Source organism: Vicugna pacos, chromosome 32 (assembly GCF_048564905.1).
Source record: "Vicugna pacos chromosome 32, VicPac4, whole genome shotgun sequence".
NCBI lineage: Eukaryota > Metazoa > Chordata > Mammalia > Artiodactyla > Camelidae > Vicugna > Vicugna pacos.
This window is the reverse complement of record NC_133018.1, coordinates 17,448,306-17,465,386: the sequence shown is the minus strand read 5'-3', so window position 1 is coordinate 17,465,386 and position 17,081 is coordinate 17,448,306. Positions and strand designations below refer to the sequence as shown.

At 33.7% G+C, this 17,081-nt stretch overlaps 1 protein-coding gene across 13 annotated transcripts in view; it reads right to left on the bottom strand.

Annotated features, from left to right (window-relative positions):
* Positions 1 to 17,081, bottom strand: part of ATXN2 (ataxin 2) — a 108,133-nt gene that overhangs the window by 15,130 nt on the left and 75,922 nt on the right. For 11 of the 13 annotated variants that reach the window (XR_012066326.1, XR_012066328.1, XR_012066329.1 and 8 more), the window contains 3 exons: positions 7,024 to 7,208; positions 6,415 to 6,547; positions 3,085 to 3,138 (listed from right to left, as the gene is read on the bottom strand). Coding sequence is in view for 8 of the 13 variants with exons in the window: in XM_006204840.4 (XP_006204902.2) it covers positions 3,085 to 3,138; positions 6,415 to 6,547; positions 7,024 to 7,208 (372 nt within the window). In the remaining 5 variants the exon portion in view is untranslated. The remainder of the gene's footprint in view (positions 1 to 3,084; positions 3,139 to 6,414; positions 6,548 to 7,023; positions 7,209 to 17,081) is intronic. The other 2 variants (XM_072953175.1, XM_015239733.3) reach the window with 1 other exon arrangement.

The window sequence follows — 17,081 nt, the reverse complement described above, 5'->3', positions numbered from 1 at the left end:
CCCCCAAAATTCTCTAGGCACTGACTTGGTCTAAAAGACTTGACATAAATTTTGAACCTGACTTTGTGCTTATAAAAATCTTACAATTATTTTTCAAATTTATTTTAAAATAATTAAAAATAGCTACATGTAGCTAGTGGCTACTGACTAAACAGCACAATCTGTAGCACATTTCCATTGTCACAGAAAGTTCTACTGGACAGTGGTCTAGACTCATTCACGCTCCCTTCATTTTCAAACCATTAGCATTAAAATTCTCCCTACCACAAACTCTTAAATGTTTCATTTGTGACAATTCTAGTCTGTCTGGGGGAAAAGCAATTCCCAAATCCAAATTCTATTTATAAAGTTTCAAAAAGGCAGAGTATAGAATCTTAAAGAGTTTCTACTTTTTAACTTTATTTACTCAAGAACTTTTTGTAGTAAAAGTTTTAAATTTCACTTTTAATTACCTTCCAAGCAAAGTATTAAGGAAATAAAAAGTGACAATAATAAACTCTCACTGGGTGCTATTTTATTAATTTTTATACACAAAAAAGCATGGCCATCACAAAGAGAATAATTATGCCCATCAAGTCTCATAATCAAGTTTTTCATCAATTAGAAAAATGTTAAAATCTTGAAACTATTGAGAAAATTAAAGATGAAGTATTTTTTTACTATGCATTTAAAAAAGGCATCTCTGTGACAGTTTACCAATACTGAAAGGCTACAGAGTATTCTATCTCATCTGCACTCATAACACAAATACTGCAAGTAATCCAAGCTGAATGTATCCATCTCGGCTTTTGTTTAAAAAACAAAAAAACTAAAACACCATCTGTTCCTTACCTAAACACCAGTAAACTACAATGCATTACAAGAAAAATTAAGCAGATATAAACATACATCATAAGCTGCAAATAAAATGTAAGGATGTTTGATTAGAAATATCTTCCTTTGTTCATCTTCTTGCTTAAAAGATGTTTGTTAAGCAAGTACCTTATCCAGGAACTCTTTTCTCCCCTCAAAATGAAAACTTGGGAAAAATGTGGAACTTACACTTTAATACTAAAAATACAGTTTGGTTCCTTGAAGGGCCAGTTATGAATGAGACAAAAAAAGGTGGGATAAGAAAAAAGTAAAAGGCTGAAAGGGGAAAAAAGGTTGGAAGGGGAGAGAGAAAAGAACCAAGACAGAGTAAACGAGGAAAAAAGTCTAACGATCCGGGAAAGGAAGAAGTGGAGAGTGACAGGCAGGAAATTCGGGCCTTTCCTGAGCTAAGTCAATCATTTAACAGCTTTTGTTATACATGCTCATTAATTTAGCTAATCATATCAGAGAGGCTAAAAGTAAAGTGAATTTACTTCAAAATTCTCACTTAGCTATTCATTAATCAAACTTCTATTTATAAAATTTAAATTGCCTTCATGAATCCTGGATTAGGTCAAGCTAATCAAAAGAAGAATCGATTTTGGGGGGGCCAGACCTGATCCGTAAGTTTCCCGTTCACTGTGTTCCTTGATATAAAGGTTTAAAACTCTCATTTACCGATTTATTGAATCCTCAAAACACTAACCACAGTCCAAAAATAGTTTCCTAAGCCATGATCTTACTGAATGAAGCCAATTTAGTCCATGAGGCTGTGCATTTAATTTTTAACTAGGTTTTGTCATTTTTGACCTTGGGTGCACAAGTCATGAGAGATCACCAGCACAGCAAAACTTTAAAAATAAAGCAAAACTTTAAAAATGAAACCAAACAAAATTTCCCAGCTTTTAAAACAAACCATGAAAGAATGCTTCGAAGAGGGGTGGGGGAGGGGGACGAAGCAGCAAATTAAACTACAAATAGCAGTCCCAATGTTAAGCTTCTTTTCAAAAGTACTGATACTCTCTTTAAGGGAAAGCTGTAGATAGCGAATGCTTAGGTGTGATGATTAGGACCTGTTAGCTACTTACCAGGAAACCGACTCCGAAACGACTAACAGAAACAGTAAGATGGTGAGGATAACTACATTTGAGACCTCAAACTGAGTACATAATAAAATTACTGACACTGGCTTTTACATACTACATCACATCCATAATTTCCCTTTAATAGTAATATATACAGCAAGACTCCTTTTTAAAGAGCATCTATTAAAGGATTAAATTTGTTAACATTTCCTAGCACCAAATAAATATAGTATGTACATACTTATTTTTGGATACCAAGTCACGGCACAATTAATGAAAATTTTAGTCAAAATGTTTCTAAACGCTTTTTAAAACCTGGCATCTAGTCGATTCAGGTACTGAGTCATTCTAAAATAATTTAAAATTTAGTCTCTAACATAAAATTTTAACCCTTAAAATTCCCTATAGTATTTCACATGAAGTGACATATTACACTGGCATACATTTCTAAAAGATTTCTGCAAGTTAGTGACTTTCCTATCCAAATACCAAAAACCCATTAATGGCCTTATTTGAAAATTGTCCTACAAATAGAGAAAACACAGCTCACAAGTTCGTTTCCAAAAGATATCCCTGTTCAAACTTTCTCCATTAAGGAGCAATCACTTAACTTTCCACTAGTAATGAGAGGTGGCTGGTGCTGCCAGAGATAATCCTGGGTAGCTGCTAGTCATGCTTTTCATGCTTAAGCTCAAGACATCCATGAGGTGTCTGCTAACCTGAATATTTTAAACCTGTAGTCGTGTAAAGACCAAAAATACAAGAATGCTTCTCCCCTAGTATTTCAACCCTATTCAATTAAAAATCTTTGTAAGGGTAAATTTTTTCTTACCAGGATACTAAAGTTTTAAGTCTGTTGTTTTGCTTTAAAGAAAAAAAAAAAGCATTTCTAAAACAGTCACATGTTTGCTTGGTATGCAAAAATTAATTTCTGAAACAATTCAATTTTTAATTAACTCCAGCTTTCTTGAAGCTGGGTTATATTTCCTTTTTTTAAAACTGAATTATTTTCAGATATATATGTATATATTTAATGATTTTGTCTGGCACAAGGAAAATACTGCTCAACAAGTCTACTCCCTTAACATGTATTCTTTAAAAAGTGTTTTACTGTTCAATTAAAATTAGTATAAAAAACCCAACTCACTGGCAAAGTAGAAAGAAGGGCTTGTCTCCTTGTTGTATGGTAATTTGGGACATGCTGAATTTGGGAAATAGAAAGGTTAATTAGCCTTGTGAGGTGTGCATTTTCCTAATTTTCTGGAAAGGCTGACATATTTAATAATCTCTTTGTATTCATGCATAATTCATTTTTCTTACTTTACAAGAGATGACAAGCACTTTAAAAACATTGCTACAAAATTAAATAAGATAGGGCTGAACCAACAGACATTTTTCTTCTGTATTGGAGTGTCAAACTGCACATGCTCACTTGCTTACATGAAAAGAGTAAAATTATTATCTAACAAAAAGACCAATACTGCATTCCACTGAGTAACCTTGATATAAATAATGTACCAAAACAAAACAATATTTACCAAGTTTAATTTAAAAGACAACCAATTTTGCAAATCACTATTAATTACTTACTAATAGAAATGTCATTATTCTGTAAAGTTTTAATTAGGCACCTGGTAGTGGATCCAAAAATTAAAAAATATAGTAATACTAATATTAAACATGGGTATAATTTCTTATTAAAATGTCTACATAAAAGGCTGTGAGAGTGTGTGTGCATGTGTGTGTGCGTGTGTAAGTGCACTTGGAAGGATATGCACCAAAATGTCAACAGGTGGCTGTCAGGTGGAAGATTAATAGGTGCATTTTAAATCCTTTTGCTTATTGTATTTTAGAATTTATCTGCACTAAACTACCAAAAATAAACTGAAAAGGATTCTAGATTTAACTCTTCCTGATGGATTTAGTCAGTAGAGAGTTTCATTCTTACTATTACTGAAAAGGGAAAAACCACTACCATGAAACAAAATTAGATGAATTAGAAGACTGGGTGTTAAAGACAAAAAATAATCTATTAGGAGGAAGAGGGCAAAGGCAATGATGAAAGCCAGACAGATGAAGGTCAAAGAGATGACTTTATGACCAAAGTTCTTTCTAAGAAAGCTAGAAAGAGAAAGTCAACAATTACTTAGAATGTGTATATATGTAACTCCTGATAATTTAAATGTTCAGCGATCTGTTGGCATACTTATCTTAAATATATCAAAACATTTAAAAACAACAATCAGTCTTTCACGCTGCAGTTATTTCTGTTCTCAAAGCCTTTTACAAATGGCCATAACAATTAATGAATGACAAAAAGATGGCATATAATTATCATCAACATCTGGGTGCATACTCTTTTGTTTGCGTAAAAAGGTTAATCTTTGCCCCTAGCCTGCCCCCATGAAGAGACACCGATTAAATACAACCTGCAAATAAGTAGTTCACATTCAGTTGAGCAACTTTCTCCTGGCATCAAAAAAATGGCTTTGTGACTAGTTCACTCCAGATTTCACTGGACTTTAGGTCTAGTATTTTGCTTATTTGCAGTATTTCCCATTTTCCCACATTTGAATAGACTTCAGGGTCCATGGCTAACTGCTTTTCAAATGGAAATATTCTGGGAAGGCAATCATAAAAACCATCAGTGCCTCAAATACAGTATTTACTGTACAGCCTGCTTCAAACCAATGGACATCCATCCAAAAGACAAAGCCAGATGTTGGTAGTGAGTGAGCACACTGAGGAGAAAGACTGCTCAACATCACAGTATTACTACAAAGGCTCAAAGACATGGGCACACAAATAGCTACTCTCCAAAAGCAAAGGAAATTTTAGCTCAGAGTTTCAGATCTCATTCCAAGAGGAGTACGCAAGGAAATGTGAAGAAAGAAATGTTTTTTTCCACTTGTTATATCATGATGTATTCACCAGAAATACATGTATAAACAATCATGATGAACGTTTCACCTAGCCTTTAGCAAACTGGAAAAAGTGTTAAAACATACAAATTGCATAAAAGTCAGTGGGATAAATCAGTAGTGTCTTTTCACATGTACTTAGTCCTGGTTAAGACAACTAAAGACCCTCCCCCCTCAAAAAAAAAAAAAAAAAAAAGACAACTAAAGTCAAGCAATGATAGATCATAACCAAAATCACAAGCTAAATCTGTCTGTCAATTTTTCAATTCAGCTATGGATGGGCTTCTTGAAAGAAAAGTTTTCCAAGATGTAGCAATCACATCTATTTTAATTTAAAGTGCATAATCCACAGTAGAAAGTTTTAAGCAAAAAATTAACCTCTGACTTCAGTATTTTATAAAAACAATGCCTTCAATCATGTAAAATTCCTGTCATTAGTGAACCAGTGGGACAAGAGCATGCCTCCAGAAAGACAGCCTGGGCAGTGGGTTACAGGGGCCAGAGTCCTATTCCTATCAACCTATGAACTGTTAAACTGTTACCTAAAGTTGACATGAAAATCTTTGCATTCGTAGTCATTCAAAAAGTTTAAATAAGTTTAAAAAATAAAATGTCCATGTAGTTACATGTAATTTCATTCTCATAGTAGTTACACTTTTCAATAAACTTAAATCTCTCTCCTCTCACTCCAAAACACTGAAATGCCAATGGGAAAACCTGAATGACAGTACAGGAGTTCCCAGAAATGTTCAAAACAAAACTTAGATCTAAGTAAAACTGGTACTAAGTAAAGGTGTATTTTGAAAAACATAGTATTACAAGATATAAGTGGAAATTTAATTTTAAATTCTCAATATTGAAACCTGTATTATTTTAGTACTTTACAGCTGCGAAGTTGACCTGCACAAAGTTCTCTGGCCACAAAACTAAGATAGTAATTTTAGCTTACTATTCTTACATATACTGTTAGTTTTATATAGAATAATTTCATTTTCATTTTATTGTTGTTTATAATGATTACATTTAAAGTATGGGTTACATGTACAGTATGAATCACATCTAAAGCAGATCTAATATTATACAAGTTCAGCCACTTAAAATACAGCATGATGCAGAAACACAGTAGCATTGTAACAAATAGCAATAAATATACGTAATGCCAGTGACCGCCAGAGCAAGGAGTGAGGCAGAATGTTTCCTTTTGCTGCCGAGTGCTTTCATTATGGTAAAACTTTCTTGCATGCCTTAAGCAAGGCATACCAAATGCTGACAAGGAAGAGAACTTTCTCCACAAAAGATGCTTTCTGTTACATACATTATTACATTTTAGTTAAAGAGACATTTGAAGACAGAGGAATTTCAGGCGCAGAAGTAGAAATGATTTGCTAAGACTTATAGAGCAAGTCAGAGAGCAATAGTTTCAACATTTTGTTAGATTCTTGACCCTCCATGTCATAAAAGGCCAAGTTATTCTTAAACATAGTATTTTCTCAGAGCTTAAAAACTTATTAAGAAAAATCATACACACTGAAAAAGACAAACAAAATGCTTCCTACCATACATCGCATGCGTCTGCTCATGAGCCCCGTACTGAGTTGCTGAAGAAGATACTAAACCAGGCTGGGCATGTGTTGGTGGTGCCATCATCCTAGCATTACCCTGTATTACAGGACTATAGACATGAGGATGCTGTGTTCAAACAAAAAATAAAGAAAAAAAATTAAAGTATCAAATAGAGTCAAGTAGGTTTTAGTTAGATGTCTTAACTCCATGGCTTCCAGGTTTCCAGAAACAACTCTAAAAATCCTAAATCTGTTTTTGGCTCTTTCCTTTGAAACACATACATTGATCAGCCACTTTCTAATACATTAAAAAGGGCCCCCAAAACCTTAGCTGTCTACCCCATCAAAACACCAAGCACAAAATATAAACCAAAACCCACTTACCATATTAAAAAAGTTAAGGGGGGAGGGTATAGCTCCAGGGTAGAATGCACACTAAGCATGCATGAAGTCCTGGGTTCAATCCCCAGTAGCTCCTTTAAAAATAAAACCTAATTACCTCCCCTCTCAAATAAAATAAATAAATAATACAATAGTAAATAATTTTTTTAAAAAGTTAAATCTAACTGGAAAAATTAAGTTATTAAGTCATATCAGGCTTACCTGAGACTGATAATGTGGCACATGCTGAACGAGAGGCTGATTCGGAAACTGCTGAGGACTATAGGCAACATATTGTGTGGAATAAGCTGGTGGGGTGGCCACAATTGGTGGTCCTGCTGCTGAGGCTGGGTGCATCATGGTGCTCTGATGATGCTGGTCTTGCCGTTGTTGGGGCATATTTGGTACTAAAGAAAAAGATGACTTATTATTAGAAAACAGCATCTCCTTAGCTTAAAACACATGAACACAGTCCTTGAGGCTCTGCATGATTGGACCCTTCTGTCTGCCTCTCCAATGCCAAGTTATATACCATCCCCACCACTCCTTCAGCCACTCTAGGCTGTTTCCTATCACATGTACTATTCCTTAGCCTCAAACCCTGACCCCCTAACTCCCAGGTTGGAAAATTTTGACTGATCCTTGAAGTATCAGCTTGAAAGCAACATCCACAGAGAGACCCTTTGTGATGACGCCCAGACTTAATCAAGTCCCTGTAACAGACACCTCCAGCAATGTGAAACAACATTCCCCTCATACTTCTTAGATAATCCCTGTTTGATACACTAAATTATGCCACTTGCTAGAAAAGGCCATTGGATTTTTCAAAGAAAAACAAAAAGCACAACAAAAAAGCCAAAACAGACCCAACACTAATCTTTACTTCATCTTCTAAAATTTCCCACCACTGAATTCTTATACAATGTCTTGCTCTTTTTCAAAGGTAGAATCTCAGGCTATCATGTAGCAGGTTTCTAAATCATAGCACTTTTAAAGAATTACTTTATGTCTTTTATTATTCCACACAAATTTCTGCCTACAGTCCTCCCCATTAAAGCTCTAGTTAAGAATTTAGCTCCCAGTTCCCCGCAAAGAGCTAGCTGCATGATCTGTGTACCTTTTCCTCACATGTCTATTACAGCATTGACTGTTGTCTGTAATGGGTTTATGATGTGATGTTAACCAAGCCACCTGAGGGAAGAAATCATGAGCCATTGCTTACTGCAAGGTATGAGGCACAAAGAACGCTTAACTTCATAAGATCACCAGAACTGAGTATAAAAATTAATTGCTAATTCAGAGAAATAATTTTGTTTTTATTTTAAATATTTTAATTTTTTGCTAAAAATTTAATGACTTACTGACATTTAGAGGAGCTAGTTATATATACTGCTTTATGTAGTTAGAAAAGCAAACTTGAAAACAGGAAACGAATATAGTAGTATTTTTCTGAATTTAATTTTGAGATTTCACATATTGAAAAAGCACCTCTGTAGTAAAGAAAAGCCACCCCAAACTCAAATATCACCTTTATCAAATGAAAGTTATTCTAAGTTAACTGAACTTAACCTATTCACTACCACTATTTCTTTTCATTTTGCAACCCCCTCCCCCGCCCCCCGTTAATGGAGGCACTGAGGACTGAACCCAGGACCTCATGCATGCCAAGCACGTACTTAGTAGATCCTGAGGTATATATCCTCAACCCCTAACACTGTTTCTTTTGATACTTAATTATAACCATCACATATTTTAAAAATACTAGTCAGGTTTACTAATTTTTAAAAATAAATTCATTATAGAAACAACGGTGGAATATGATCTTGAAAGATAAAAAATTTCACAACATAAAACAAAATTCCCCCTTCTAACCATCTGTATACCATTCTCTTCCCCAACAGCAACCACTGTATGTAGCCTTCTAGATCCATGCGTCTGCACACATGCATATGTAGGTACACAGAGATAGAACTGGTTTTACGGTGGTGGTTCCCCTCCATCCCCTAAACTGAATTATCTTAATCTTAAATCACAGTTTAGATGAGCCATACTTTGGCCATTTCTTTATGTCAATGGTTTTCAACTGGCAGTAGTTTTGCCTTTCAAGGGGCATTTGACAATGTCTGGAGACAACTCTGGTTGTTATAATTAGGGAAGGGGAGGTTACTACCAGCATCCAATAGGTAGAGGCCAGGGATGCTGATAAACATCTTCTAACGCACAGGACACCCAACCCCACCAACAAAGAATATCTGTCCCAAAATGCTGACTTCGGCATATTTTCAAATACAACTCAATTCTTCTAACAGGTTGCAAAAACATTATTGCTGCATTATGCACGAAGAAGACAGAGGTGGTTTTGTGCAAAAAGGCCGTAGCATTATGCAGGAAAGATAAGCCTTATTATATAATCTATGGCTGCATTTCAGAAGCGAGTCCTTAATTTTGCCTGTTATTTGACAGAGTAAAGAATAAGGACATAAAATTAACATAAAGACAACAATAGCCTTCATATATAGTACTTGATAAACTTACTTCATAAGTAACTACGAAGATGCAATGGTAAAGAAGAACTCAGTTTACATTAGCAATAAAAAAAGACAATACCTATAATATAATTAAGTATAAACTGAAGAAACACATAAAACTTTCGAGAGAAACTTAAAAATACTACTGAAGATACAGAAGCAGATTTAAACAAGCAGAAAGGCATAATTTGTTCCTGGATAGGAAGACGATATAAAGATAGCAGTTCTCCCCTAAGTTAATCTCTAAACTATATATTTATAAATTTAATATGATTTTAGTAAGAATGCCAACTGGCAAACTGAATGTTAAAATTCACGAGATTATACTGATAGAAAAGAACAAAAAACCCTCAATGGCCAACTTTTAGAGGATGATAGAAAAAGAACTCATTATTCTGAGAACTGCCTTGAAATGCTGGCCTTTTGTGCACAAACGCACCTCATGGTAACCAAATAGTGTGGCATGGTAAAGTTTTTTCTTTACAGAAAAATTCCATCTTACTAACTAAAGAGATGACAGAATGAGAATGTCACCATTTTGCAAACCTTAATGAAATAATGGATCTAAGGCTAGACAATGATCTTCAGTGCTGCTAAAACAAAGAAGAGCTGGCAGAAAATGTTATCCTGGGTAGATAAGGGAGCCCAGTTACTCCTATTAGCAAAGAAAAAGATTTAAGACAATGGCTCCAAATCAAAGTACACACATCATCTATGAAACACTCCAAGTTAAGTTTAAAAAACCACAACTTAATTATATCAAGTCTCTCTACTATCAGTTTACAAGGATGACAGGGGATGGGGGAACACTTTAAACAATGCCACAAGGATGAAATCCATGAAATTCAGATAGTGAGAAAGAATACAGGACAAATAAGGTGGATTTAAATAAGATGTAAAGGGAAAAAAACACAGGGGAAAACTATAAATTAAGAGACTGAACATTAAGAGAAATATGTATCAATCAAATGAAAAGTGTGGATTTCGGACTGTGGTTGAACAAGTCAACTATTAAGAAACAGTCATAACACAGGAGGAAAATGTGTACTTTGGATCTTTGATAGACAGGAATAATTGCTAAATTTTTAATGTGTGAATAATGGTAATTTAACTATGATTTTAAAAAGGAAAGAGTCCACAATGCTTAAAGATACACAGTGAAATATTGATGAATGAAATGATACAGTATCTAGGATTGCTTTAAAATAATCCAATGAAGGCAGAGTGTAAGAAAATGAGGGTATGAATGAACATAACATGTCTTTAAATTTTTGTAAGTTATCGCAACATGAAACAATTTTTAAAAATTATTTAAACATGATAAACAAATGCAATTTGTAAACCTCATTTGGATCCTAACTAGAATAAAATAACTGCCAAAAAATGTATTTTAAAGATAGCCATAGAAATTTGAGGGTATTAGGAAACTATTGCTAACTCTTTCATAGTGTGGTAATAGTAATGTTTGTTTTTGTAAGACCCCCTTATCCTTTAGAATTGAAAAATGGAATATTTACAGATAAAATGATGTATCTGGGATATGCTTTAAAATAACCTGAGTAGGGAGGGGTGTTGAGATGAAATAAAATTGGCCATGAATTTCTAATTGTTAAAGCAGAGTGATGATGAGCTCTTTTATACTAGCACACTATTCTAACTGCTTATTTGTATATGTTTGAATTTTTCAATAATAAAAAGTCAACTGATTTTTTTTTTTCGGTATTCAACCTGAATATCTAGCTCATATGAAAAAAGAAACTAGGAAGAAAAGTTAAGAAAACCTGAAGTGAAAAAAATTAACGCTGGGAGTGAGTGGATGGGGAAGTAGTCTTATCAGACAGTTTAACAGAATGGAACACAAACTCCAGATACAGGTTCAACTGGACATGGATGTTACACACACGATGAAAATGGCATTTCATATCAGTTTGTTCTCTGAGCATAATGGAATCAAAAATTAAAACCAGAAATACATATGGAAATCCCAAATATTTGGAAATTAAAAACACACTACTAAATAACCCATTGGTCAAAGAAGAAATTATAAGACAGAAGATAATTTCAATGGAATATGAAAATACAACATGTTAAATTTTGGGGATGTAGCTAAAGCAATGACTAGAAATTTATAGCTTTAAATGCTATTAGAAAAGAAAGTCTTAAAATCAATTATCTAAGCAACCACCTTAAGAAACCAGAAAAAGAACAGCAAATTAAGTCCAAAGAAAGCAAAAAAGAGGAAATGATAAAAGGAAAAGTCAATGAAAGCAGAAGCTGGCCTTTGAAAAGGTCACTAACAGTCTAGCAACACAGTTCAATAAAAAGGGGAAAAAAGATAAATTACCAATACCAGAAATGAAATACAGAGCATCACTACAGACCCTACAGGCATTAAAAAGATAAAGGAATACTATTAACAACTTTATGCCATTAAATTTGGCAAGTTAAATGGATACAGCCAGCATTAACTTGATACCAAAATCATACAATGACATTATAAAGCAAAGCAAACTACAAATCAAATATCTCCCAAGAACACAGACCAAAATCTCTTCAATAAAATACTATCAAGTCAAACCCAGGAAAACATATACAGATAATACACCATGACTAAGTGTATAAACGTGGTGCCAGGAATGCAAGGCTGGTTTGATGTTCTAAAATCAATGTAATCCCTCAAAATAACAGAGCAAATAAGAAAAACTGTATGATAATCATAACAGACGCTGAAGTATTTGACATAATTCAATAACCATTCATGATTTTTAAAAAAATCAGCAAATTAGGAACTGAAACCACAACTAACACTAAAGCAAACAGTGAAAGATATTACTTTACCACTTAGATCAGGGGCATGGTAAGGAATGTGTCATTTCTATTCAATAATGTATTAGAAGACCTAGGCAGTATAAGGCGGCAAGAAAAAGACAGATATACTGAGTGGACTGTGATTGTACACATAGAAAATTCTAAATAAGTCTAAAAAAAAGCTATTAGAAACAATAAATGTGTTTAACAAAGTGGTAAGACACAATTTATATAATGAAAACTACAAAATATTGGTGAAATGGAACACTTAAATAAACAGATACACCATGTTTATGGATTGGAAAATTAAACACTGTTAAAGGGAGTCAATTTCCCCACAAACTGATCTTCAATACATATAATTCCAAATTGATTCTAAAATGTATTTGGAAATGTAAAGAATCTAGAACAGCTAAAACAATTTTAACAAAAAAGAATAAAACTGGAGGAACTACCTGAACTGATTTTAAGATTATAAAGTAATAGTAATCAAAAAGTTAAATACTGGCGTGAGGATAGATACACAGATCAATACAACAAAACAGTTCATTCAGGAATAGAATCACACATGAATAGTCAACTGATTTATGATGATGCCAAAATAATTTCACAGGCAAAATAGAGGCTGGTGCTGGGAAAAATGGATATACGTGGAAAGAAAATGAACCACAACATTCACCTCATGGCCCTACCCAAAAACTAACTTCAGGTCAATCTTACATCTAATTGTAAAACTTAAAATTTGTACTAAACTTCTAGAAGAAACATAAAAGAATAGATAAACAAGATTATACTGTATATATAGCACAGGGAAATATACACAAAATGTTATGATAAATCACAGAGAAAAAAATGTGACAATGTGTATATGTCCATGAATGACTGAAAAATTGTGCTGAACACTGGAATTTGACACAACACTGTAAAATGATTATAAATCAATAAAAAATGTTAAAAAAAATCTTAAAAAAAAGATTATACTGTATAGCACAGGGTATCACAGAGGAAAAAATGTGATAATGAATGTGTATATGTCCATGTATGACTGAAAAATTGTGCTGAACACTAGAATTTGACACAACATTGTAAAATGATTATAAATCAATAAAAAATGTTTAAAAAAAAACAAAAAAGAATTTTTGAGAGAACCACAGAAACTGATAAATGGGAAAAAAAAGAAAGAAAGAAACATAAAAAGATCCACATCCTGCGTAGGCAAAGGTTTCTAAGTTATAATACAAAAACTGCATGAATCATAAGAGGAGAACTTGATAAATGGAATTTCATCAAAATAAAGAATACTGGCTCTTTGAAAATGTTCATAATACCTTTACCTGATAAAAAACTTGTATCCAGAATATATAAATAACTGTTAAAATTAATAGTAAGAAAAGAAATTCCATGTAAATAAAGGAAAAAGATTTAAACAAGCATTTTGCAAAAGACTGACAGACAATAAACACATGCAAAGATGCTCATCATCAGTAATCATCAGAGAAATGAAACCACAGTGAGGTTATCATTATAAATATTAGACTGGCTAAAATTAAAATGACAATACAAAGTGTTGAGAAGGATGTAGAGTATTTGTAACTCTCATACATACCTGATCAGTTAAAACGTTAAATGACTTTGGAAAACAATTTATCCATTTCACATTAATTTAAAATCGCACTTAGCATATAGCTCAAGAATCCCAATTCTAGGTACTTCAACAAGAGAACTGAAAACAAATGTTCACACATTCATACACAGATGCTCTTAACACTTAATCAGAAGCACCCCAAACTGGAAATAATCCAAACACCCATCAACTGGTAGTGGGTAAACTGTGGAGTGATCATAAAAATGGAATGCGATTCAGCAATAAGGAGGAACACACTGACACAGGTGATAACATGAAATAATGAAAGATTATTATGTTGTTTAAGACAGACACAAAAATACACTACATGATTCGATTCATTAAAAAGATCAGAAAAATCTAATCTACAGTAAGAGAAAGCAGATCAGAGGTTGCCTGGAGCAAGTGGTAGTAGGGCAGAGTTTTCATTAAAATATACACTTGAAACACATTTTATTGTATGTAAATTGTACAATAATAAAACTGGTTAAAAATTTCTGGACAATCATTTGGAAGAAGATAAAGTGGATGCATAACCTGCACTGTGTACAAGGTAATTTTCAAGTGGGTTAGAAATTTAAACGTAAAAAGGGGGAAGTTACATAAATCCTAGAAGGCATATGAATTCTTTTACTTCATGAGTGGGCAAAATTTTAAAAACTGTAAATCAAAAAATCCAAAGGTGAAACTCAGGAGAAAAACCATAAAACTTCTAGTGAGAAAAAAACAGAGGAGAAAATCTTTGCAACCTTTTAGTATGCAAACATAGGAAACAAAATAACCATTCAAAAAAACTTTGATAAAATGGACTCCAAAATTTAAAACTTCTGCTCTTTCAAAGACATTTTAAAAAGTGAATAAATAAGCCATAGACAAGAAAATGTTTGAAATACATACATCAGAAAAAGGACTGTATTCACCCCTACAACACAGTAAGATTAACAACTCAATAAAAAAAAGAATGAGGAAAATTTTGATACAATGATATACAGTAATTTCTACAAAATACTGTGTCTTCACACAAAAAACTCATGGGTGCAGAACAGTACATACAGTATGCTTCCTTTTGCATATAGCGGAAGAAAAATAAATGTCAACAAGGATATCGAGACAATTTAATGAGGAAAGAATAGTCTTTCCAGCAAATGGTGCTGGGATAACTGGGTATCAACATGCAAAAGAATAAATGTGGACCCTATCCTCATCCTATACACAAAAATTACCTCAGAATGTATTACCAACCTAAATGTTAAAGCTGAACTATGAAACTTTTAAAAGAAATCACAGTAAATCTTGGAGACCTTGAGTCAGGCAATGGTTTTTCAGATATGACACCAAAAGCACAAGCAACAACAAAAAACACAAATAAACTGAATTTCTATCAAAATTTAAAATTTTAGAAGAACACCATCAAGCAACTAAAAAGACAGACCATAAAATGGAGAAAATATCTGTAAATCCTTTAACTGATAAAGGATTTGTATACAGAAGATATAAAAAACTCATACAACTCAGTGATTAAGAGACAAATAACCTAATTAAAAACTAGGTCAAATATTTGAATAAATATTTCTCCAGAGAATATATGCAAATAGGTCAATGAGCACACGAAAAAAACGTTCAACATCATCAGTTACTAGAGACATACAAATCAAACCATAATGAGATACTATTTTATAACCACTAGGATGGATCTAGCCCAACACCTCCTCCTTCAAAACAAACAAACAAACAAACAAACAAAGAATAAAAAAGACAATATCAAGTGTTGGTTAGGATGTGGAGAAATTAGAACCCTTGTACAATACTGGTAGGAATATAAAATGGTGCAGCCTCTTTGGAAAACAATGCAGCAGTTCCAACAGAGTAATTTCACTCCAAGAGAAAAAAACATACACAAAAACTATACACTAATGTTCACAGCAGCATTATTCATAACAGTCAAAAAGTGGGAACAGCCCGAAGTGGCATCAGCTGATGAATGGATAAATAAAATGTGGTATTTATATAAAGGAGTGTTATTCAGCCATAACAAGGAATGAAGTACTGACAGATGCTCCAACATGGATGAACCTTGAAAACATAATGCTAAGTTAAAGAAGCCAATCACAAAACACTACATACAGTATGATTTTACTCATACGAAATATCCAGAACAGACAGATCTATAGAGAAAAGAAAGGAGATTAGCAAGTCTAGGGTATGAGTGTGCGTGTGCATGGGGCAGGAGAGGGGGAACTACTACAGGGCACAGGGCTTCTTTTGGGAGTGTTAAAGATGTTTTGACATTGACTGTGGTAATGACTGGACAACTCTGAGAATATCTTTAAATCCACCAAACAGTATACTTCAAATGGATGAAATTTATGGCATATGAATTATAGTTGCCCCTTGAACAGTATCAGTGTGAACAAAGGTCCACTTATATGCAGATTTTTTTTCCAGTGGTAAATACTATAGCAATACACAATCCACCACTGGCTGAATTTGCAGATATGGAACTGTGGACATGAAGGACTGACTACAAATTATACTCAGATTTTTGACTGCATAGAATGCACAGAGGGTCAGTGCCCCCAGCCCCTGAGTTGCGTATAGAAGACAGTATTTTGGAAGTAACAAAGGTAGCAACTCCTGACTGAAAATTTGCACTTAAGGAATTCTTAGTGAAACAGATACTAAAGTAATATTCCAAATAAATTTTAAACTTTATCTTGCAGTCCAACGAGACAACAAATCTTTTGAAAATATCTTATACACATTATAGGAAAATGTAAATAAGCTAGCCTCTAAGATGCCCCCCCCCAGTGACCCTGCCTCCTGGTATTCACAACCATATGCAGTACCCTTCCACAGGTACCAGATTTGCTCTGTGCGATCTACATAGCAAATGACAAAACACTATGTCACTTCCAAGATTAGGCTGTAAAACAAATGGCAGCTTCCATTTAGGTCAGTTTCTTTCTGAACACTCATTCTGGGAGAAGCTAGCTGCCATACTATGACCAGAACTATCCTGCCAACAGCTCTGAATCTGGAAGCAGATCCACCAGCCCCAGGTAACTGCTGCACTAGCCAATACCTTGTCTTCAACTTCTTAAGAGATTCTAAGGCAAAACCATCCAGCTAAGCTGTCCTGGATCCCTGACCCTCAGAAACTATGTGAAATAAAATGTTTATTGTTTAAGGCAGCTAAGCTTTGTGGCAATCTGTTAAAAGACAGATAATGTAGTTAGTACTTTTACAAGGTAAGAGAATAAGAAATGCAAGCAAAAAAGTCACAATAAAAATCTCGCGATGTTAACTTGAACTGGATATAC